Source organism: Eucalyptus grandis, chromosome 8 (assembly GCF_016545825.1).
Source record: "Eucalyptus grandis isolate ANBG69807.140 chromosome 8, ASM1654582v1, whole genome shotgun sequence".
Taxonomy (NCBI): Eukaryota; Viridiplantae; Streptophyta; class Magnoliopsida; order Myrtales; family Myrtaceae; genus Eucalyptus; species Eucalyptus grandis.
The window spans coordinates 27,570,891-27,594,187 of NC_052619.1; the positions used below are offsets into that span (position 1 = coordinate 27,570,891).

The 23,297-nt window shown below is 41.9% G+C and overlaps 4 protein-coding genes across 15 annotated transcripts in view; 3 read left to right on the forward strand and 1 right to left on the reverse strand.

The window, feature by feature from the left end:
• LOC104416868 (disease resistance protein RUN1-like) overlaps nt 1-23,297 on the forward strand; it is a 95,571-nt gene that overhangs the window by 3,550 nt on the left and 68,724 nt on the right. For 2 of the 12 annotated variants that reach the window (XM_018861884.2, XM_018861892.2), the window contains 6 exons: nt 121-1,264; nt 1,414-1,701; nt 1,787-3,368; nt 3,457-4,033; nt 5,026-5,222; nt 5,323-6,056. In XM_018861884.2, the coding sequence (XP_018717429.1) occupies nt 121-1,264; nt 1,414-1,701; nt 1,787-3,202 (2,848 nt within the window). In that variant the 3' untranslated portion in view covers nt 3,203-3,368; nt 3,457-4,033; nt 5,026-5,222; nt 5,323-6,056. Of the gene's footprint in view, nt 1-120; nt 1,265-1,413; nt 1,702-1,786; nt 3,369-3,456; nt 4,034-5,022; nt 5,230-5,322; nt 6,057-23,297 lie in introns of those variants that run through there. The other 10 variants (XM_018861888.2, XM_018861885.2, XM_018861886.2 and 7 more) reach the window with 10 other exon arrangements.
• On the forward strand, nt 9,751-11,004 carry LOC104457356 (protein IRX15-LIKE). The gene is given in 2 exon segments (XM_010072296.3): nt 9,751-10,222; nt 10,225-11,004. Coding segments are annotated over 2 exon segments (939 nt in total). The 5' UTR covers nt 9,751-9,840; the 3' UTR covers nt 10,782-11,004.
• Nucleotides 11,702-16,440, reverse strand: LOC104416869 (tRNA-dihydrouridine(16/17) synthase [NAD(P)(+)]-like). The gene is made up of 3 exons (XM_010028209.3): nt 15,824-16,440; nt 13,249-13,355; nt 11,702-12,771 (listed from the first exon to the last, which is right to left on the reverse strand). Exons 1-3 carry the CDS (start codon nt 16,283-16,285, stop codon nt 12,033-12,035), a joined length of 1,308 nt encoding a protein of 435 aa, XP_010026511.3. The 5' UTR covers nt 16,286-16,440; the 3' UTR covers nt 11,702-12,032.
• LOC104457357 (probable beta-1,4-xylosyltransferase IRX14H) lies at nt 17,933-20,653 on the forward strand. The gene is given in 4 exon segments (XM_010072297.3): nt 17,933-18,626; nt 18,629-18,815; nt 19,338-19,889; nt 20,003-20,653. Coding segments are annotated over 4 exon segments (1,647 nt in total). The 5' UTR covers nt 17,933-17,947; the 3' UTR covers nt 20,232-20,653.

Genomic DNA, 23,297 nt, shown 5'->3' on the forward strand with positions numbered 1-23,297 from the left:
TCCTTGTTGGTCAATTTAGTACATTTTAACTGGATCATTTCCTTTGGAAATTTCATAGGTTGTTGTTAATTATATTTAATGTGATTATGTTTCCTCATTTTCAACTTTCACATTTGGCAGGCATCAAGGTAAGCTCATAAAGGATGTTGTTTTAGATGTCCAACGGATTTTGAAGAAGAATGATTTAGTTATAACCAACAGATTAGTGGGCATTGAATCCCATGTACCAGAGGTTATGAGAAAGCTTGGCATCATCTATGTCAATGGGCAAGAAATGAATATATGTGACAAAGATGTACGCGTGCTTAAGATATGTGGCATACCAGGGGTTGGCAAGACTGCTCTTGCAAAGTTTGTGTACAACAAAATTTATCCTCTCTTTGATGGTCATAGTTTTCTTATGGAAATTCGAAAAAATGTCGGATTGAATGGATGCATGCACCTGCAAGAAAAGTTAATCTCAGACCTCCGAAAGCAAGAACGTAGATTGCTAAGTACTACTGATGAAGGAACTAAAATCATAGCAAATTCATTTAAAAATATGAAAGTTCTCATTTTTATTGATGATGTGCATGATTTTGACCAAATCAAGTATCTGGTTGGGGATCTCAGTTGGTTTGGCCCAGGAAGTAGGATTCTCATGACTGTTGGAAAAAAAGACATTCTTGATAATTGCATGTCCAGAGTGGCTGATAAGTACGAGGTTGAACCAATGAAGCGTCATGAAGCTCTTCGACTTTTTCGTAAGCATGCTTTTGATGAGGTTGATGAGTATCCTCTTGATGAGCAGTATGAGTACTATTCTCTGTCCATAGATATTGTTGACACTATTGAAGGTATACCTTTGGCTATCGAGGTAACGGCTTCATCTTTATATAAGAGGAAAATAGATATATGGCGAGATACATTGAGTAAATTAAAAAAGAAGCCAGAAAAAAAAGTAGAAGAAGCGATCAATCTATGTTATGGCACTCTAGATGACGAAGCAAAAAATATATTTCTTGATATAGCATGTTTCTTCAGTGGAATGGATAAGAGACTTCCCTCATGTATGTGGCATGCTTGTCAGTATCATCCTTCAAGAGGAATCGACTCTCTACGTGACAAGTGTTTGGTCAAAATAGGAGAAAATGACGAGCTATGGATGCACAGTCAACTAAGAGAGTATGGCAGAGAAATTGTACGGAGGGAAGATCGCTGCCCTTGGAAGCGCAGTAGGATATGGGATCACGACGATGCACTTTCCACCCTTACTAGAAAGGAGGTATACTTCTCAAACATAAAATCTTCTAGTGTAAACACAGTCAACAATCTTTGAATATACTTTCTTTCCTCAAATTTTCTCTCCCAAAATGAAGAGTTAAAGGCCATTTTTCATTTATCTTCTATTTATACCGTTCTTTTGATTCGCAGATTGCTGAAAATGTGGAAGCCCTTGTTCTCACGTCTGATGAGAAAAAAGGAGAATGCTTCAGATATGAAGGATTTGGCAATCCATGGAGCTTGAGGTTCTTGAGATTGGATTGGGCTACTATTGGATGGAGTTCTCAGAGTGCTCTTTCGAATTTAAGGTGGCTTGATTGGCAAGGGTGCAGCGAGATTTCTGAATTACTTAATTTGCATTTGGAGAACTTGGTCATTCTTGATCTATCTCACAGTTTGGTCACTAGAAATTCCCAAGTATGGGGACGAATCCTGGAGGTAAAGTGTAATATTTGCTTTTATATTCTGGGAATATTGGAATAGCCAGCACCAACTGAGCCTTTCCTGTCCTCTTTTCTTGCAGAAGCCGAAGGAATTGAAAGTTTTGAAACTTAGTAGCTGTCGTCACCTGGATGCATCTCCAGACTTCCATACTTCAATGTATTTAGAGAGATTAGTTCTGGAACGTTGTTGTCTATTATCAAAGATCGGTCGATCCATAGGTAATCTAAAGAACTTAGTCTCCTTAAATCTAAAGTTCTGCAAACTCGTCAGAGTCTTGCCGGAGGAACTGCATTATCTGGAAGCTTTGGAAGAGCTTCTGATTGATGGAACTTCCATTTGTATGATTAATTTCCGACCAGCCTCTATGAAGCAACTTAAGATTTTGAGCGCTTGCCAATGTGAAGGTTTGGCTTGTATATCAGACTCTATTGGTCACTTGAAATCTCTGTTGTCTCTTGGACTGGATGGTGCTGCTATCAAAAGCCTCCCAGATTCTGTTGGATCCTTGAAGAAACTTCAGAGGCTCTGTTTAGGAAATTGTCGGAAGTTAGCTGAACTTCCTTTTTCCATTGGGAATCTGGAGTTGTTGGAAGTCATGGATCTATCAAGCACTATGATTTCTAGATTACATAGGTCAGTCAAGAATCTGAAAAACTTGAAAGTGCTGAAGATGGAGAATACTCACTTAAGTAAATTCCCTAAAGAAATCAAAAATCTAAAAAAGTTGGAAGAGATGGATCTTTCACAATGCAAGAATCTGAAGGGGCCAATTCACTGTGATATCATCAAAGGACTATCCTCTTTGAAAATCTTGAGACTATCATCTACCAAAATTTCTGGCCTCCCCGGGAGTGCTGACAGGTTCTCTGATCTCCAACGATTAGACTTAGAAGAATGTGACCAAGTTAGGGTTCTGCCAATACTTCCACCTAATTTAAGCATTCTTCGCTGGGGATCAAAAAAAATGAGGACTGTGCCAGACCTTTCTTACCTGAAAAACTTGAAAGAGCTGTACCTGGGTGATATAACTGATACAACGCAGAAATCTTCCTCCAAGTCACCACAAATTGGATGGGTAACAAGCCTAGTGAATCTAGAAATCTTAGAATTGTGCTTCTCAAAGATTACCAGGCTACCTGAAAATTTCAGTGCACTTCAACTTAGAAAACTTGTTTTGCACTATGTGGCCTCACTTGACCTCCGAGAGCTACCTTCTAGCTTATCAACATTGTGTCTTCAGCACTGCACGATTCAAGTTCCACAATTTTCTAAGGTGAGAGATCTGTCTGAATTAGAGCTCAAGTACTGTCACTTGGCAAAGATGTCACTTGAAGATTTGAAGCTATTGGAACTTCTGAAGATATCCAACTGCAGTGTGCAAACACTCGATGGGCTGGAAAATATGCTTCGTCTTAGAAAGCTCACTTTATTCGACTGCCCTTCACTGTCTGAATTGCCAGATCGAACAAAGTATAAGTTCGAAATAGATATGTGAAATTACTAAGGAAAACAAGGTCGGCAATTAGGTTACTACTCTCTTCTATGGTCAGAACATTGTGGAAGTCGATTCAAGAATGATTCCGATTTGTGAGTGAAGATCTTGCCGCCCAACAGACATTCCATCTATCTTCCAAAAAAAAAGTTCAAGGCAACTTTTAAAGGTAAATATTGCTACTTTTGGCTTTCCTCGACTCGAACATATGTACAACTCCATGATGCACTTGTCTGTCCTTCTTTGGTTTTCCTTAGGATGTGCTAATGGCTACAGTAATCACGCACTGGGACCTTTGTCAAAGACAGTGCTTGCAGTCAAATTTTTGTGCAGCGTCCTCTCCACCTCTTTTGACTGCAATATCGCCTTATGTAATTAGACGGCGAGCCTTCGTGTTCTGGTAAAAGGTTACTCCATTGTGGACGGAGGTCATGGGGTCGAGTCGCGGAAACAGCCTCTTCGGGAAACCAGGGGCAAGGCTGCATGCAGTTAGCCCTCCCCAGCGGACGCGGACCAGCTTTCCCTCCCCATGATGGCATGGTCTAATCTGCTGGCACCATGGAAGGACGTACTGACACGTCTCTTCAGAATTTTCTCTGGGCTCCCCTTCCTTCCGTATGCAAGTGTCGAACTTTTCTGTTGGTGGGGCAGACCTTGTGGGCTTGAACTTCTCTTTTGGTGGGCCTGATCTTGTGGGCTTGGACCAGCAAATTTGTGCTTTGCAACTCTTTTACTTAATGGTGTGCAAAGGAATCGGGAACCAACCGGGCCGTCCAGAGCCGGACCGAACTGGCCCAGAACCAGCGGTTCCCATGGGGATTGGTCCGGTTCCAGGTATGAAACCACCCACCGGACCGGACTGGTTTATATATAAATTTCAGCTCACTTTCTTTCATGCTTTTTACCAGCTAGGAGTGTTTGTTTAATTGATGACGGAGATGCAACTCTCGTGTCCACTTCTTAAGTTGCAACTCCGTACTAGTTTGCACATATCAAGGCTTTAGTTTCAGTTATCAGATGGAAGGCTTAAGGATGCATCGAACAGTGTAGTCTTTGCTTATATCAATAGTTAGTCCCTAATTCTAATGGTGGTTCTTTATTATTCAAACCTTGACATGTACTCTTTTGTTAGGTGAGTTATACAGTTCCCTTTGGCACTTTGGCAATTCTGTAGTGAGTGTGATGGTATTAATTGATGAATACAATTTTATATGGATTAGGGACCGGTTCCATGACCCACCTGAGAATCAGACAGAATGTCCGGTTTAGTTCTCAAGTAGTTCCAAGGAACCAACGGGCACTTCTCAGTTCCGGGAGTGGGAACCACCCACCCAAACCATGCTTAGCCCCATTTTTACTAGCTTTTGATTCTAATTTCTTAATTCTTTTTTTTCCTTCAGTCTTTTTAGTGAAAATGCTTATCCTGGTAACTAAAACATCAAACTCATGTGAAGACTAACAAAAAACGAATATTGATAAGAGATAATATCAATACCAAATCCTTAAGTATACCAGATAGTCATTCTGTGCGTCAAAACTTAGTAAAAGGACAAGCATTATATGAATAACCTCACTGGGAATACTACATTGTTGGCATTAATTAAAAAAAAAAAACTTAAGGCTATCTTGTGCTCATCCATGATGTGAAGTGGTTGATATAAAAAAGAACCATAACATTAGTGCCTTCTCTGACTGTTATGACCTTGTCCTCAACCATTCCTCATACGCGGTGCTTAATTTGCCATTGCTTTCTGCACGAATTCATGAAACTTTCTTGGCATCTTGATTTCTTTATTGTTCACTCGGTTTTGTCATTTTAAAAGTAGTTGGGGACAGATTATTTAGCAATATACCGGCTAAGCTGGCTGGATACTCACTATCAGAATGAGGATTGGGCAAGACTGCATGGTGCAGGAGGACCTATGGCTTGCTTTTCTGTTTGTATGGGAGATTTGTAGCCTTGAAGTCCAGTGGGTGCACGTTGAGAAGATAAGCCAATGGCACTTGAGTGCGGACACATCAGGTTATGGGTCTGTGATGATGTTTGTGATGTTCTGTCAGGGATATTGTAAAATTTGTCGGTATAGTCACTGATTTTACTCTCTTATTCTCTGATTTTCTAGATTTATTGCAGTGCAAATTCTATAAATACGGGGATGAAATGCAGTAAAAGCCATAGTTTTGGACTTACTCAAGCCAGAAGAGAAACATGTCCCAATGCTTTGACAAGCTGTGAAATTCCCCAAAAGCAGCTTGGAGAAGGACGGAGCAGCTTTTCCATTTTTGTGGGGGCATATCAGAGAGTCAGACTGCGGAAGCAACATGGTCTGTTTGTGGAAATCCTCTACTTTGTCCATAGACTCTTCTCTGATTGCGCGAAGGTGGTACTGATGGCCAGAGAAGGCAAACCAAACAATTCCTTCGACACTGAGATAGCTTCCAACTTACACTTAGAAGATTGGAGGTCCATTTGAACATACCAGACGTGGCTGTGAAGTTTGGCGGAAATCAAGAACTCTCATGCTCACTTTGTCGGATCATACTCTCTAGCTTTTGCTTGTGCAAAGCTAGTTGTTTTCTAATTATAATTCTCTGTTGAGAGCTCAATTCTTATAATCTGGAAAAAGAGGGAGCTAATGCTATGGTGTTGTGAGAGTTGCTTGTGTTTGTGGAATCATCAAATTAGCTTTTTGTAAAAGCAACACTCTGTACAAATTATAAAATCTCGAGGATTGTTTAGTGGACTGCAACTTTGTATGTGGCTATTAGAGATAGGAGAATGGAGCAGGCCAAGTGAAAGGCCGAACCGCTACAAATCTGTTGTTGGATATCTTATGTCACTTTAGCACCTTTCTTATCTGTTTGATAGTACGTAATTGGCTCTGTATAACAGCTTTCGTCTTATAGCAACACATTATGTATGTCCTCCACCACAAAGTTTTTAAGTTCTCTTAAAACAATCAATTCATCCCCTCTTGGTTGTTGTATTGTCATTTCAATAGGTATCAGAGCAAGTTGGTCAGGTTATTGAAGTGTTATATTTCAATATCATTGTGGCTAACATTCTAGGACCATATCAAAGTGTAGGACAATCCATTTTCAGAACCCTGATGTTTGAAGAAACTAACTGTATTTACTGGAAATGAAGGATGAAGGTCTTCGTGCAATCCATGGATTATGATCTATAGAATGTCATCAACAGTGGATCCTATATGTTGACGCTAGAGTTCCGGTGCCTCCCATGTCTGCGGAAACAGATGCTTCAGCAGCTTCACCTCTAATGACTATTTCGAGAAGAGCAAAAAGGGAAGACTCGCTTTAAATGCTAAAGCTATTCATGTTCATGTACTTCGCCCTGTCCTTCAGAATTTAATCGAGTCTTTTTTCATAAAACAGCGAAAGAGATCTGGGACAAACTCAAAGTTACCTATGGAGGAACAAATTGAGTGAGAGAGACCAAAATGAATATCTTGCGGGGAAACTATAAGGTGTTCAAGATGAAGCCTGACCAGAACATCACTCAAATGTACACTTATTATACTGATATCAACAATAGTCTCGCCAGCAAAAAGAAGAACCTACAGGCTACACCAAAGCTGAAAACGTAAACAAATTACTTCAAGCTCTATCTAATGAATGGAGTCACATAAAGACTCCAATCTAAGAGACCCTTAGGATCCTGCCACTAACTATGGATGAACTTGTAGGAACAGTCACGGCCTATGTAGTTGAATTGGAAAACGAAGAGCACAATTACAGGGTTAAGAAAGCTATTGCCTTTAACGCTCACATATCTGATGCTAAAGACGCATCTTTGAATTAAGATTATGACAAAGAAGTGGCCCTACTCACGAAGCGATTGAAAAGCTTCGTGAGAAAAAGAGAGAACTTCAATGGAGAGAAGTAAGACATACAACTAGAACAGAGCAGAGGCTTGAAACATAAAGATGAATTAAACGGTAAGGAAATTATCTGCTTCGAATATAAGAAGGCAGGAAACATTAAGCCAGACTGTCCCCACTAAAAGAAAAGGAATGGCAAATCCGAAAAAAAAAACAAATAGAAAGGCACTCAAGGCCTAAACCTGAAGAGACCCTGAATGCATGCCCAGCAGTGATGAAAAAGCAAAGGAAGCCAACCTCTATTTAATGCTGACACTGGTTCAGAACAAGATGAGGTATAATCCTCTCTTATGATGAAATGCGTGAGATGCCAAAGGAAATGTTTAAAGAGTTATGGAAAGTATTTAAACGGAATACTGAGCTGAAAAAGGAAATCTCTCCGTTAAAAGAACAGGAAATCTTACAAAAAGAACTCCAAGTTCTGCAGAAGGAAGTGGATTCTACAAAAGCATAACTTGATCTTCTATGAAAAGACAAGTTGCTGAGATTTGTGAAAAATTCTCCGTAGGCTCAGAATTTTCGAAAAAGATTTTAGTTTGCCAAATCCCTTATTACATGAAATCTGGATTGGGCTCCAATTCTGATAAAAATCAAGAGCCATTTTGCAAAGCAAAACAAAAGACACCACAGCATGAATATAGATCTCATTGCAGAGAAGATCATCGTCTTCCACAGGAAAGGCATGAGGACCATGACTATGGTAAACTATGAGTTCAGATGCACCAACTATTATACTAGTGTTGGCTCACAACAGTCAACTTTGTTAAATTGATCACGGCTTCTTAAGGAAGTAATTCTGAGGGAAACGAGCTGGCCAGTTTTGATTTTCATGCCTCCTCGTTTTTCCTTTTCCTTTTTCATTTTCGTCCCTAGAAGAACTTGTTACCTGCCTGCTCGCTCAATTCCAATCCGAAGTCCGTGCCAAGAGAATGTTTGTGTGAAAGCATTTCAGAGTGAGTTATCATGGCTCAAAACTGGCAATAAAAAAGCATGGAATATGGTTCTACCTTAACTTAAGATATCACAAAAATCAGTGTACCAGACCTAACTTTGGTGATAGCTCTTCGAATTTTCTTTTCTGCATACAGTGCATAGACTTCCCTTACCACGGCTAATAAATTTTCTTAGAGCATGCATAGATAGGCTTCTTCTTATTACTTTTTGCTTAATTTAAATCTCGTAGCGATGCATTTTGACATTTTCTCTGTAATGCCCCAAATTTTCACAACAAAATAATTATTAACACGTGAAATCATGTATAATTTATCAGAAATCTTTTGAATCGAGAAAATATTTTAGTGGCGGGAAAGCAGAAATTTACATTTTACTTTTTAAATTCATTACAGTGTTCATTATATTCAAACTATACGAGTAAAATTTCGATTAAGTTGGTGATATACTAATTCATGGAGATGATGATAAATTCTTTATACGTTTGTATTTTATTAATCACTTTTGGCAAAATTTCAAGGAAATTGGTAAGTTATCAATCCAATAAATTGTTTGGTAAACTTATTATAGTGTAGCTAAATTACTATCCACACCTTTAAATGTCAAATAAGTTGGTGATTAGCAATTCATTTGAATGTTTGTAAAATCCCGATAACGTTGGTAACCTACCGATGAGTTACCTGATAAGCAAGTTAATCAAATTTTTTTACCAATAGTATGAAAAATTGTCAGTAACTGCGGAAACATACAGACACGGGAAATCTTCAGAGTTTAGGCTATGGGACGCTAGCATTTTGCGCCTTCTATGATGATCTAAAGGAATACTGCGAGAGCGGATCATCCACAGCGTAACGAAAAGCGTAATGAACTTTTATTTCACGTTGGAAAACCTAGAGTCTGAGAAGTACCCTGAAAAGTTAATGCGCTCAACTTATGGTGTACAATAATTAGTTCGCCTCGTCATCTGATGATGGTCGTCATTTCAGCATCCTGAATGTCTAAAATATTTAGCCTCTTCCCTGTCTAAAAAACAGGATATTGTACCCGGATGAGGAACACGTCTCTCGTTTCTCTTTTTTTCCTTTTTTTTTTTTGGCAGGCATTAGATGTTTTTTCTTCTTTCTCTGGTAATGTGGCGTGCATATACCACTCCTACCAAAGATAGAGCCTCTTATAGTTGACGTGTCTCCCTCAAAATTCGAAGTGGGAACAATATTTCATTGACAAGTAATTGTTTGAGGGCAACTGGGGAGTTTCCTTCAGAAGCGAAGCCCGCGAAAAGAAGCAACAGAGACTCTTGGCTTGTAATCTGTTGTTGGGTCGCTACATCACCAATCCCTCGCCTCTAATCTATCTTATCAATCCTAAAACGGGTCCACTCCACATAGCGTTGAATGAAGTTCATGCCCCATTAGTCTCCATTGATAAGAAAGACTAACAACAACACCGTACCATAGCGTTAGATCAAAGCATTTTATCAATTTCAAAGTAGTATTATAATTGTAGCATGACATGAGCGCACAAAATAAAAAATTCGAAAAGGAAAATAGAACACTGTGGCTAATATAATGTGTCGATAGTAATAATGAGCCTATCCAATATTTTCTATTATAGATTATATTATATGTTATGATGGTGATTCGTTTCTTTAAAATTCATTTACCTACAGCCCCTTTTTACTCCTTTAAAGCAGCTAAGAGGTCTCTGCCTCATTTAAGTTCAGGATCTTCAAGTTTACTAGAGGAGGGTAACTCTCTCTCTCTCTCTCTCTCACTGAGACAGAGCAAAATGAAGAATGTCAACAACAGCAACACAAGACTCATCCTCCTCCACCCTTACATCCAGAAGCAGGGAAGCTCCAACCGCCTATGGCTCCTCGCCTTCATCTCCTTCTTGACCACGGCCTTCGTCGTCACCCTCATTTACACCAGAGAGTATTCCACAACCGCCGTCGCCTCCGCTGCCACCACCACCTTTTCCCCCACCACGACCGCCTATAGCAACGCGCCTCTGCCATCAACCGTCATCAACACCCTCCTTCACTATGCATCCAAGTCCAACGACTCTTTCCGCATGTCCTACCCCGAGCTCAAGCCCATCTCAGACGTCCTGAGGAAATGCTCCTCCCCTTGCAACTTCCTAGTATTTGGCCTCACTCACGAGACCTTCCTCTGAAAGCCCTCAACCACAACGGCAGGACCGTCTTCATCGACGAGAACCGCTACTACGCCGCATACGTCGAGCAGAAGCATCCCGAGATCGACGCCTACGACGTCCAGTACACGACCAAGATGAGCGAGATGCAGGAGCTCATGACCTCCACAAGGGAGCAGGTGCGTAACGAGTGCAGGCCCGTGCAGAATCTCCTGTTCTCCGAGTGTAAGCTAGCGATCAACGATCTCCCCAATCATGCCTACGAGGTGGACTGGGACGTCATTCTCGTGGACGGGCCCCGCGAGGAGTGGCCCAACGGGCCCGGCCGGATGTCAGCGATATTCACGGCAGGGGTCCTGGCGAGGAGCAAGAAGGGCGGTAACCCGAAGACGCATGTGTTCGTGCATGACTTCTGCGGGGAGGTGGAGAGGGCGTACAGTGAGGAGTTCTTGTGCAGAGAGAACTTGGTGGAGTCGACTGAGAAGCTTGGTCACTTCGTGTTGGAGAGGATGGATCCTAGCAGCTTCCAATTCTGTGGTAACCGCACTCAACGGCTCCATCACCCAGTTCACTAGTACATCATCCTCTGTTCACCGTAATCAAAACGATTTAAGAAAGTCAATAATTTATCCCACAAAACCTTAGTTTTCCTGGATGCAAAATAAATTTTGCCAAGCAAATTGCACCAGTCATTGGAAATCTCCAGTTGTTCACTTTGAAGGATTTTCTAATCTCTTCGAAAGTCTGCTAAGGTATTGAGAATTATCAATGAAGATTTTTAGCGTTTTCATCGTGACATGAGCTTTGAGCATTCGTAGCATATCGCTTTGCGAACTTCAGTACCATTTTTCCAAATGCAACCACAGACCACCATGTGATGTGCTAAATATATGTCCTGGCTATGGTTGAATGAGGTTCACTTGCATGTACACGTCAGTAACAGCTTAATTCTTCCAAGCATTTCAGTTCTCATTACGTAGAAAACCAGAAAGTTGTGGAATTTTAAGGAATGAATGTATAACTGTAGATGCCTGGAGAGATTAAAAATCCAAGGACCTAAAGTCTACGCTAAAATTAACAAATGACTAAAGAATTTCTGTAAATTGGCCAAAAAAAGGCTTAAAGATGGTATGACGTTTTTGAAAAGCAAGACAGGTTTTCTTTTCTTGGATGCTAAGCATCAGCTGGACCATATCTATTTCAGAATGAATTGCAGCATCAACCAAAATCAAGCAAGGCAGTCCGTCACGAACAACATCTTAATGTGCACTCATTGCTTAGCCCTCTTCCAAACCACTAGCAAAGATACCCAGGATTCGGCAGGAAGTAAGAGAAATGGTTTCAGTCTCCTTACTCATGCTTGAAGGAGCATCCCAAGATCGAGTAATCAAAACAATAAGATAAAACCCAATCTATCAAAAAGTGACAAGAAAACTCTCGCTAGAAGTGCACCTATAGCATGGAACAGAGATGAACCCATTAAAGCTCATAAAGCTTGAGAAAATAATTATCGCATTGATTTAGCCAGAGAAACACCACAAGCAGCCTGCACTTAATACAAGATAAAGTTCAACTAAAAAATAAACACTACAGTCGCAAGTCAAGACATTTTCAGTAAAATTTTCTACAACAAAACTTTCTCCACATGACATGGTCACTTCACTGTGAAAGAAAGAGGGACCTCTATTTTCCATGTGTGCTTGTGACCTCAAAAAACATTTTGGCCAGCATAGCACAAAAAGAATCAGACGAAGAAGCACTACAGTAAACTTAATAAATCAGGCCCATCTTTGGTGCCTGCTACAGCTTAATATTCAAAAAAATGATCAAGTGGCGGAACCATTGGCTGAGATCCTTACTACATCCTCATCTTTAACATATAATGGAATTCTTAGTCCCAAGTCCTTAAGCTTATCGACCAGACCATAAAGAAACTCAAAGGTCAGTTTCGACTGTGCATTGAGCTCATCTCTCACCTGCGGATGAATCTTGAACCAATCTCCCAGCATCTTGTGCATGTGAGAACGAATCATCCTCCATGGGACAGGGTATTTTTCGCAAAACTTGAGATACTCCACCAGTAACTCTGCCTGGTCCAGATGTCCATCTTTGTGGCTTTCTTCACTTCCAACTATCCAGTCAGCAGTTCGATACCCTGCAAAGAGAGCTGGATTCTCTAGAAGAGTCTCTGCCGAAAGCACGCCATCAGCACCAGTTTCTTGTAGGCAGCTCTCTACATCATCCATGTGCCGTATGTTTCCATTGGCGAGGACTGGTATATTTAGAGCGTCTTTTACAGCCTTTATTGCCGACCAGTCGGCACGAATTTTCTTCCCATCTTTCTCATCTCTTGTTCGTCCATGGACAGCTAAAAGAGAGCATCCAGCTTCCTCTAGCATCCTGGCATAGTTAAGGGTATCCTCCAATTTTGGGAAGACTCTGATTTTGCAAGAAACAGGGACATTCAAGTTGAGGGCTAGCTTCTGTACTAAAGATTTTACCAAAGGAAGGTTATCCATCAAGAATGCCCCATAGTTTCCTCGCCTAGCAATACGCTGAGGGCACCTGTAGAGTGCAAAATTACCAACTCAATTTTATGATATAACACAAGATATCAGTTGCTCCTTGTCACATAATAGCCTACAGGATGTACAATCTAAAACAAGCCCCACTTCATCTGAGTCTTAGATGATCTTCCAAATTCGTTCAAAAGTTTTTCACGATCAAGCAAGTATCGCATCCTATTGGATCATGACGACGGTGCAACACTCAATAACGGCTATGACAGTTTGCAATATATTGAGCAAAAGACCCCCCCAAAAAAAGAAAAAAAAAAACACTTCAGAAGACGAGTTAGTCAATAAAATCAGTCAAATATCTTATGTATTTTATGCAATCAGAGAAAAATCCTTTCGGTAACAACACATGACATGCTTAATAATTTCAGTGTGTACCAGCCATATAATACATCAACTAATAATATATCATGTTCCGATAAACTAATATATGTGAAAATGTTCAAGATGATGGATCAAATGTTACCCCAAATTTATATCAACATAATCACAATAAGGTTCCACTCTTCGTGCAGCTTCCAACAAAATGTCTGGATCATTGGCACAAAATTGAACAAATAATGGCCGATCCTCCTGCCAATTCAAAAAAATTACAGAAAAATTACATTAAAAAGAGGAATGACAAATTAACAATATATACTTTTTTCATTCTAGAAGAATTGTATGAATCATCCAAGTCATCTATAGTCAGTCACAACTAAAACACCCTGCTCTACTTGCATGAAACGCACTGAATATAATAAATCAAAACAAATTACCATGCGACTTTAACATTCATCCGAAGTGATATCCACAAGTGCTAGAACAGAATAAAAATAACAGCAGATTCAAAGATGCAGATGAATGTCAAAGCTAGACAGAATGCTCCAATACAAATCAGCAGCAAAAGCCATTTTTTCACCTTGGCAATAAAATTTAATATATCTATTGTTCATATGAACTACATTACAATGTCAGATCAGTTTTTGGGAAAAAGATACTAAATGAGTTTTCAGATTTTTATGAAGTGAATTAAGGTCCAAAACAAATCAGAGGGTGCGAATTGATAGATCTAAGCATTAGACATCCAATAATACATTTTCGGGGCAGGATAGGATATGATGTACAGATAATTAAGCTGATTATGTTGGGAACCTTCAAGTATGTCACATTGGGAAATAAGACTCTTAGATCCAACTCTTCATTACTAAGAAATTCCAAAAATATTCCAAAAATCCAGACAATTTGGAACATTATCTGCAGGACAAGTCCACTTGATATTTGCCAATGACATAGAGATATCTGCTCCAACACACAATAAATACTGGCAGTATAGCAAATTCCAAAGAACATGTCCCATGTGCATACATTTTTTTAATAGAAATTAAAAGCCTAAAAGTTTATCAAAGCCAAAGAACTTCAGAATGAAGCTCATAGTAAATCGATGGTTCAGCCAACAAAATAGATTGAAGCGTACAAACAATGGCTCCTGAATGATTTGCCTGGTTCTTTAACCCCAAGTGCCACCCATTAAGCTAATTCTAGTAAAAAGAAGACAAGTAAGGGAAGGAACAATGTCCTCAAATATACCATTTTCATAGCCAGAATCTGCATGCGAAACAACATTGGTCTTGTCTTAAATTGGATCATCATTCTTATAAAAAATGCTGGCCAATGAATCAAAGACTTAATGACGCGATGAAGTTCTACTTTGCATGGGTTGCCACGTTGAGCAGAGAAGGCGCTCATTGATGAGGGTCTCTTGGACATGGATTTGTGAAAGAGTAGGAAGAACAGGGTTTTAAGACTTCTGTCAGTGTCTATCTTTTCCATATAAACTTCAGTTGCTTCTGCATTTTGATATATCCTTCTTTTTGCGATAACCCTCTGCCAGCATGGTAACATGGTGGGACAAGACAAATACCATCCCCACCCCAAAAAAAAAAAAAAAAAAAGCAACACGAAAAAAAGCAAGAAATGTATCTTTTCCCCGTGTCCATTTAAACCACTCAAACAAGGCATGGATCTGAGGACCACGAGGACTTATGCCCTATAGCCATCCCTATCACTTGTTATCCTGACAAGAATTGAATTTAGATGAGTATGGGGCAAAGAAAAGCAATTGCACAAGAAATGTTTCCTTAAATGATTTTCCTGGTTCTTTTAAACAACAAAAGCTATTCATTCTGAATAATCCTATTCAAAAGAATTATAATGGGAAGAACCATCTCTACAATTACATATCATCACCAGAATCTGCAAGCAAAGAAAAGCAATTGCACAAGAAATGTTTCCTTAAATGATTTTCCTGGTTCTTTTAAACAACAAAAGCTATTCATTCTGAATAATCCTATTCAAAAGAATTATAATGGGAAGAACCATCTCTACAATTACATATCATCACCAGAATCTGCAAGCAAAATAATATTAGGAAAATCCTTGTTCGGAATTGGACCATCATTCTTAAGCAAAATGATGGTTGATGACCTGAAGATTTAACATACTGCTCGCTGATGGTAAAAAAAAGTGAGCACACTTAACACAGTCTCAACACATGTTATAATGGGCGGGCCCCCTGTGGATAAACAGAGGTTAAGACTAAAAGGGCTGTGAACACCCTATCTGCTTTTACATTTCTCAAAAGAAAACAAGATCTCCTCAGCGACAATTTAGTTGGCTACATTAAGCACATCATGATAGAGATTCTCACATAAAGGAAGCACCTCTTTAATCGTATTTCTAGTTGCCTATTCCAAGAGCCATGGCAATTTTAGTCAAGTTGATTGCAACTTTCTAGCACCAGAGCTAACAGCTCTTACCAACACAACACAAAACATCTACATGAATGCTCCACCATGTTGCCATCACCTCAATCAGCCTCCACCCAGTCACTAACTTAAGCCAGCTAAAGCAAGTCTAAACTGCAATCAATGGTGGTATGTAACATTCTCTCCCGAGGACAGAATAATGCTCCTTACACAGAGCAATGGCGCAGCAAGAAACCACCGCATCACAACCCAAAAATAAAAACTAAAAAAGAAAGTAAGTTTGACAAGATTTACCTTGCAGGTCGTGAATTCCGTGCTCCTGTACTTCTCAGTCTCGGTGAAGATCCTGGAATGGAGCATGGGCGTGTAGGCCGCCTCGGCGCCATACTTGCGACACAGCATCCGGAACGGGAGCTCGGAGTTGTCCACCATCGGAGCCACTATCAGCTTCGGCCGGCCGAGCCCCGCCCAGTGAGCCCACGCGCGCTCGGCCCTCGACCCGGTGCTCAGGCACCGGCTCGGCGACCCATCGGGAAACGGCGGGGCACCGTCGGCCGGTTCGCGGTCTCGGGCTCGTGGGTCGGAGCAGAGGAGGTCGTCGTCGAGGTCCTGGGGCGGCGGCGGCGGCTCGGGAGGGGCGGCGGTGTGGAAATCGGCGGAGGTCCGAGCGAGAGAGGAGGCGGCCATGGCGGGTTTCGGAGGGGCTTTGGCGGCGGGGAATAGAGAGAGGATGACGCCGTAGGGTTTGGGTTTCATGGGCCGGCGACGGGAGCGGAGAAGAGGCGGCCGCCCATCGCCGCCGCGGCCTGCGGCGCTCCGTAAGGCTGTCGCGGAAGGGTTTCCTTCGTACAACGAATCTGAAAAGTTGCGTTCGAGGGAGATGAGAAACCGAGTTATTTCTACGAAAGATACAGAACGAATTTTCGACAAATTACCCTTCTTTTTTTGGTGTCATACGTGAAGGTATAATAGAAAATAAAATTTAAGGAATATGTCAATCGGTGTTTCGCAGACATTTCTTAATTATCCTTTGAAAATATAAGATGCTTTTTAAAATTTAAAGTCTTGTGACATGGATTGTTTATCGGCGGTCCGCTTTAAAATAAAGCGAATCTATACCGAAAAGGCAAATAGAATTTGGAGATAATTGGGTAGTTTTTAAAAAAAGTCAAATCATCATCAATTGAATAATCTGTACTATCTTATGAAGTGAAAATAATCTCTCGTTTTTTTCAAGAATGTCAACCATGATTTTTCTTCCCCAGACGTCCTCTATACACATATTAAATCAATGGACAAACATTTAAGTTTTAACAATTTTGTATAGTCTTACCCAAGTTTTGGTATTGTGGTATGCATATTTTTTATGCTACAACAACCTTTGTAAAATATTTTAAATCTTAAAATATATGGATGTTTCCTCTTATATTTTTACATTTATTTTGTAGGTAGTGTGTTCTGTCAATATTTTCTTTTCATAGTTAAATGGTTCTTTAGTGATAAGGTGGTTTTCCTCAATCTTTCAAATGTGGATTTTTCCATATTCGCAACAAGTATGCGTAAATACTGCAGATTAATTGTAGGGATAGAATGGCAATTTCCTAAGTAAAATAGTAATAATCGTACGATTTTTTTAATTCTTTTATATTTTCAGCGAAGGCAAATAAGAAGAGGCAATTTCTATGATCCCTTGAAAATTCTATCAACCGTCCCAAAATGTCGTCCCCCTCAGGTGCATTTTATTGTACTTCCCGTATAAAATGTAGTGACCAGAATATTAATTATACTGTAGGATCCGATTTTGAAAATTCATGCAAGTACCTCATGAGATGAAGATCAATTGACAACATTTAGTTGGGAGGACTTTTTCTTATTATTTAGGATTTGACCAATGAACTGTCTCGATTACAATGTCCGGAATCAAACAGGATACTCGGTCCGACCTCTATGATGAATAGACCGTGCATCAAACCTCCTCATTGAGTTCTGCTAATTTCTTAAATTATTTGGCAATTCATGTCATGACATCATGTATATACTGATTATTTGTATCCATTCTATATCATCCAAATATTTGAACATGATTATGGGGTGTTTTCCATTTAAAATGAGCGAAAAACGAGCCAATTACCATCGATTTCGAGTCAGATCATATCATGCGATGATGAGCTTACCGTAGGTTTCAAGAACGGAAATGTTTCTAATGATTCTGATTCGCACCAAACGGCATCGAGAGCGCGACCTCTCATCTTCCCCGTCCGAGAGCCGCCGCCGCCGCCGAGCCAATCTTCTCTCCCACGCCGACCTCGCCGTCTCCTCTTCCTTTCCGATTCCGCAGTTGGTAAGAAACGAGAAAAAACTAATATTTTTAAGGACTTCGGTGCAGTTGCTTCTTCAACCCAAAGATTCCTTCCATTGATGGACATCTACGGGGAGGATGTTGATGGCAACATCACCTCCAACCACCGTCTCCGTCACCCGTCACCCGTCGCCATCGCCCCCCCACCTCGCCTCCCAACTCCAACCTTCCTCCTCCGCCCCTTAATACGAATCAGCTTGCACTGTAGAGGGACGGAGAAAGAGGAGAGGATGAAGCTCTTGGCAATGCAGCAGGGCCACCCCGCCGACGGCCAGAGCAGCGCCGCCCTCCGGGGGCTGGCCCCGCTCGACTCCTCCAAGTCGCCGCCGGCGACCGTGTTCTGGCTGGCGGTTCACGCCCTGTGCTGCCTCGGCAGCCTCGTGCTCGGCTTCCGTTTCTCTCAGCTGCTCGTCTTCCTCCTCTTCTCCACGTCGCCGATGTTTCGTGCTGCCGATGAAACGGCCTCCGACAATCCTGTCCTCCTCCTCTCGAACCCGAGCCCGACGACGGTCAACCAGTCCTTGACGCGCGTGGCTGTGGGCCGGCACGGAATCCTGGTTCGGCCGTGGCCGCACCCCGACCCCGTCGAGGTCATGAAGGCGCACCGGATCATAGAGAGAGTGCAGAGAGAACAGAGGGCTCAGTTCAGCGCTAAGAATCCTAACCCGAGGTCTTTGATTGTGATCACCCCGACTTACGTGCGGGCATTCCAGGCGATGCATCTGACGGCGCTGATGCACTCCTGATGCTCGTGCCGTACGAGGTGGTGTGGATCGTGGTGGAGGCCGGCGGAGCGAGCAACGAGACGGCATCGCTGATCGAGAGGTCGGGTTTGAGGACCGTCCATGTCGGGTTCGAGCAGGAGATGCCCGAAGCCTGGCAGGATCGGCGCAGTTTGGAGGTGAAGATGAGAGTTCATGCATTGAGGTGAGTGGCTTCTCTTGGAGTGTTTTCCTGCTCTTTTCGTTATTGGTTAGTAAAGGATTGGCAATTGAACTTCTTGAATATTAGTGTGAGCCATAGATCTTATTTAATGTTTCAAAAACTACTAGGATTGATCCACCGACTAGCTCGAGTCCTTGATAGTTTTCTAGAAACTTGTTCAATCTTTCATTTTCTGTTCCGATAATGTCAGTCAGAAATCAAGTTTTCCAGTACTCGTATTTCTTCCGAATTTTCATTCTTGTTTTGATTTGAAGTTCATCATCTGGAATAAAATTACAAGTCTTGACTGGTCTCATGGTTTGAAAAGAGTTTTCTATGTAGTCTGCGAAGTAGAAAACGAGTAAGGCCTACTGATTTCCAAGCAAATTGTGCTTGTTTTCACTGATTATGGAAGCATAAACTGGAAATCCCACCGTAACAGATGCCTCCAGTAAGGTCGCATCCGTTAGCCTGCTGATATAGAAATGGAAACTGATTCTAACGTGGAGAATTTCGATGTATCAGAATCGTGAGAGAGAAGAATCTGGACGGCATTGTGATGTTCGCCGATGACAGTAACGTTCACAGCATGGAGCTCTTTGACAAGATCCAGGCTGTGAAATGGATCGGCGCTGTTTCTTTAGGAATCCTTCCTCATTCGACTGTGGATGAATCGGACCAAGCCGTTTCGAAAATCTTGAATGAAAGCAATTCGCCACTTACTATCCAAGGTCCAGTTTGTGATTCAGCCAATCAGCTCATTGGCTGGCGCACCGATAATAGGTCACATAACATGCACAGGGGAGCGAGTCACCTAGATGATCAGGGTTCGCTTTTGCCAGAAAAGCTGGAATGGGCCGGTTTTGTGCTAAATTCTAGGATGCTGCGGAAGGATGCTGAAGATAATCCGGAATGGGTGAAGGACTTGGACTCACTCAATTGGGATCAAGATGTTGACAGTCCCCTGTCTTTGCTCAAAGACCTATCGGTGTTGGAGCCACTAGGAAACTGCAGCCGCCGGCTTATGGTCTGGCAGCTTCGTGTCGAAGCCCGTCCTGGTAGCGAATTCCCTAAAGGGTGAGTGTCTTGCCTTTAGAAGCTCATTACTTCAAATATATCCCCAATGCTTTGGATAATCGAGTCTTTGCTGTCATTGAAAATGGAGTTTCTCTCTTCCCCATGTGATGCAGATGGCTTATCAACCCTCCCTTGGGGATCACGGTACCCTCGAAGCGTCCTCCATGGCCCAATGCTCCTCCAGAACTCCCATCTATAGAAAATGCAAGCAGCGAAGAAGAGGAGACCGACCAGCACCCGGCTGAAAATCAAAGGCACGAACGAAGTTTTGGGATTAAGAGAAGGCACGAGACCGAGACAGCCGAACCCGAACTGCTCAGAAGGGAACCTGTAGAAAAGTGACGGCTTATCTTAAGAACAGGAGAAGATGCACAGCCTCAGAATTCAACAAGCTTCGGCTTCAAGGTATTTATATATTGCCTCAGCCAAGGCGAACTTCGAAATTAGCCATTTTGTTCGATCTGGATTACGAGGACATCAGACCACACTCTGTTTCATTGGTTTTTATGCTGGTCGGGGTCCTAAAATCTAGGAATCACAGGAATTTTCTTGCTTAAACTTCCTTACTGCTCGCATATTCAGAAATTCAAACACCGGACAGACATATGAAAAGTACATCTTCATCTTCTTCATTTGGTCTTCGTACGTTACAGAAGTTGTACATGGTATAACACAACTTTATGGGACATTTGTTTGATTGTAAGAAAAATTGCACGAGTTCTTTCGACATCTATGTGAAATCATGGTTCATGCCTTGGCGTCAATCAAAATGCCAGACCGCTAGGCGCCACGAGGTATGACCATAGTTAATCAGGAGGGCTGGTGGTTCCATTATTCCATTGGCGCCGAGTGGTTAGCAGGTTTTGTCCATGCAGGATTCAAGGATCTGTTTCTATGCTAGGCGGTTAAACTCTGCTTTTTCCAGCTAGAATCGTCAAAGGGTCTTCAATCTTGAATCGCAAAATCAAATAGTAAAATATAATAAAGTTGGACAAAAGCTCGCAAGAGAGCGCTACTCTCATTTACTGAAATTCAAATTATGCAAGCAAGATCAGGGAGAAGTGCCAAAAAAGTCCTAAACCTTTTTAGCTTTGTGCCGATTTAGTCCTAAACCTTTTTTTGGTGCCGATTTAGTTACGTTGTGCTAATTTAGTCCTTTCCAGCCAATTTTGGCCGGATTTTGTTGACTGGACGCCGGCCGGGCCGACGTGGCCGATCGGCCGGCGCGTGTACAATTTTTAATAATATTTTTAATATTTTTTATTTTTAATATTTTTCTCTTTTAATTTTTATTCTGCTCATCTTCTTCCTCCAGCCGGTCGCCGGAGCTCGGCGGCAACCGGCCGAGGCGACCGAGCGAGATCGACGGGCGAGCCCACTAGCTCCTCCTCGCGCCGGATCTGGCGAGGTCGAGCTTCGCCGGCGGTGGGCGGCTCGACCCTCGCTAGATCCGGCGAGGGCGAGCCTCGCCCGCCCGATGCGAGGCCACCCTTGAGACCGGGCGGCGAGGCCGCGAGGGCGACCCGCCCGGCTCCTCCTCGCGCCGGATGGCGAGGTCAAGCTTTCGCCGGCCTTGGGCGAGGCTCGACCCTCGCCCGAGATCCGACGAGGGCGAGCCTCGCCCACCCGGCACAAGGCCGCCCTCGAGGCCTGGGCGGCGAGGCTCACCTCGCCGGATCCGGGCGAGGGTGAGCCCGCCGGCTCCTCTCGCGCCGGATCCGGCGAGGGTCGAGCCTCGCCGGATCCCGAGGGCGAGCCTCGCCCGCCCGGTGCGAGGCCGCCCTCGGCGGCCATTGGCGAGGTGGCCGGGCGAGGTCTCGCCCGGCCGGTCGCCAAGCTCCGGCGAACGGCTGGAGGAAGAAGATGAGCAGAAAAAATAAAAAGAATAAAGAAAAGAATAAAAATAAAAAGAAAAAAAATAAAAAAATTCAAAAAAATTAAAATACTATTAAAAATTATACACGTCGGCCGGCCGGCATCCGGTCAGCAAAATCCGGTCAAAATTGGCCGGAAAGGACTTAATTGGCACAACGTAAAAAGGTTTAGGACTAAATCGGCACAAAACCAAAAGGTTTAGGACTTTTTTGGCAGCAAGATCGCTATGCTTATCCGCATGAATGGCATTTCATCAGTTAACTCGTATTGAAACTGATGTGCTAAACTACAAATATGAACAGAAAATGAACAAAACACAAGGCTCAGCGTTTATTGAAAAAGAAAATGGGCACTCCACTAGTATTGTTCCTAGTGCAGATATATACCCAGCAGCCCAAGAAACAAAGATTGGCGAAATGCTTTAGATGCAATTTCACTAATTTTAGCAACCCGACATGTGATTTACCTCCGGTTCCGAGTTTTTGGCGGACGTCTGATCCTTCAGCGATCTGCATTATCTCTTGTTGTTACATCTAGGTAGTTTCTGTTGAAGTGGTGAGATTTTCCAGCAAATGTTCTTGCTCGTGCTTAGCATAGGATTTTATTTTCAAAGTATATAATACCAGTATAAGGTCATGGAAGTTCTCTGTCATGCTTAATAAGCCAATTGTGAAGTACACAATCGCGATTCATTCAACAATTTTCCTGTCTCTGGACAGCTTGAGACAACGTTGCAAATGGAATCATTTGGTAGTCAAAGTTGCTTTCTCATCTCCTTCAGTTCGTCATCGTCAAAATTATCCCATGCATACATTCTTGAGAATTTTTCTGGAAGAGCGGAGGATAGGAACTCGAAAATTCTAGTTTAACTGGCTCATTGATAACTCCAAATTATGATGGACACGTGTAATTTTATACATAGATTTTTTAACTGTCTTTGCTATTATTGCTTTAAATATGTTGTTGGTATATAAGACTTAGCTGTTTGATTTAAAATATATATATATATATATATATATATATATATATATATATATATATATATATCAGTGGGTACCTTAGGATAATGAAAACAAATTGTTCCAACTTCCTTAGTTTTATCTGATATCCAATTTGTCACAAGGTAGATTTCAAGTTCAAAAAGATCGAGCATCGATTCCTACATGGTAACATTTCGAGAGCTCCATATACTCATTTCACCGTACAATGTGATGCATGGTGAGTTTGTTAGAAGTTGATGGATGTGTTTGATGGAATGAACATAAGTGTTTGCTGTGTTTGAGGGAAAACAACTTTAGGATATAAGAGTTCACCACCGAAGTATAAAGGAATGTTTGGTCAATTGAGAATAAAGAATTCTAAAGTTCATCATCAATTGGATAGAGAATCAAAAGATTCACTCTTTCGAGAGATACTCTCATGCATTGTTGACTGAACTCTAAATGGTTACGGTCAAGAACATGCCTCTCTTCATAGAGGCACAAGAATTAGGAGACACTATGAAGGAAACATTAAAGATACGGGGAAAAAGGT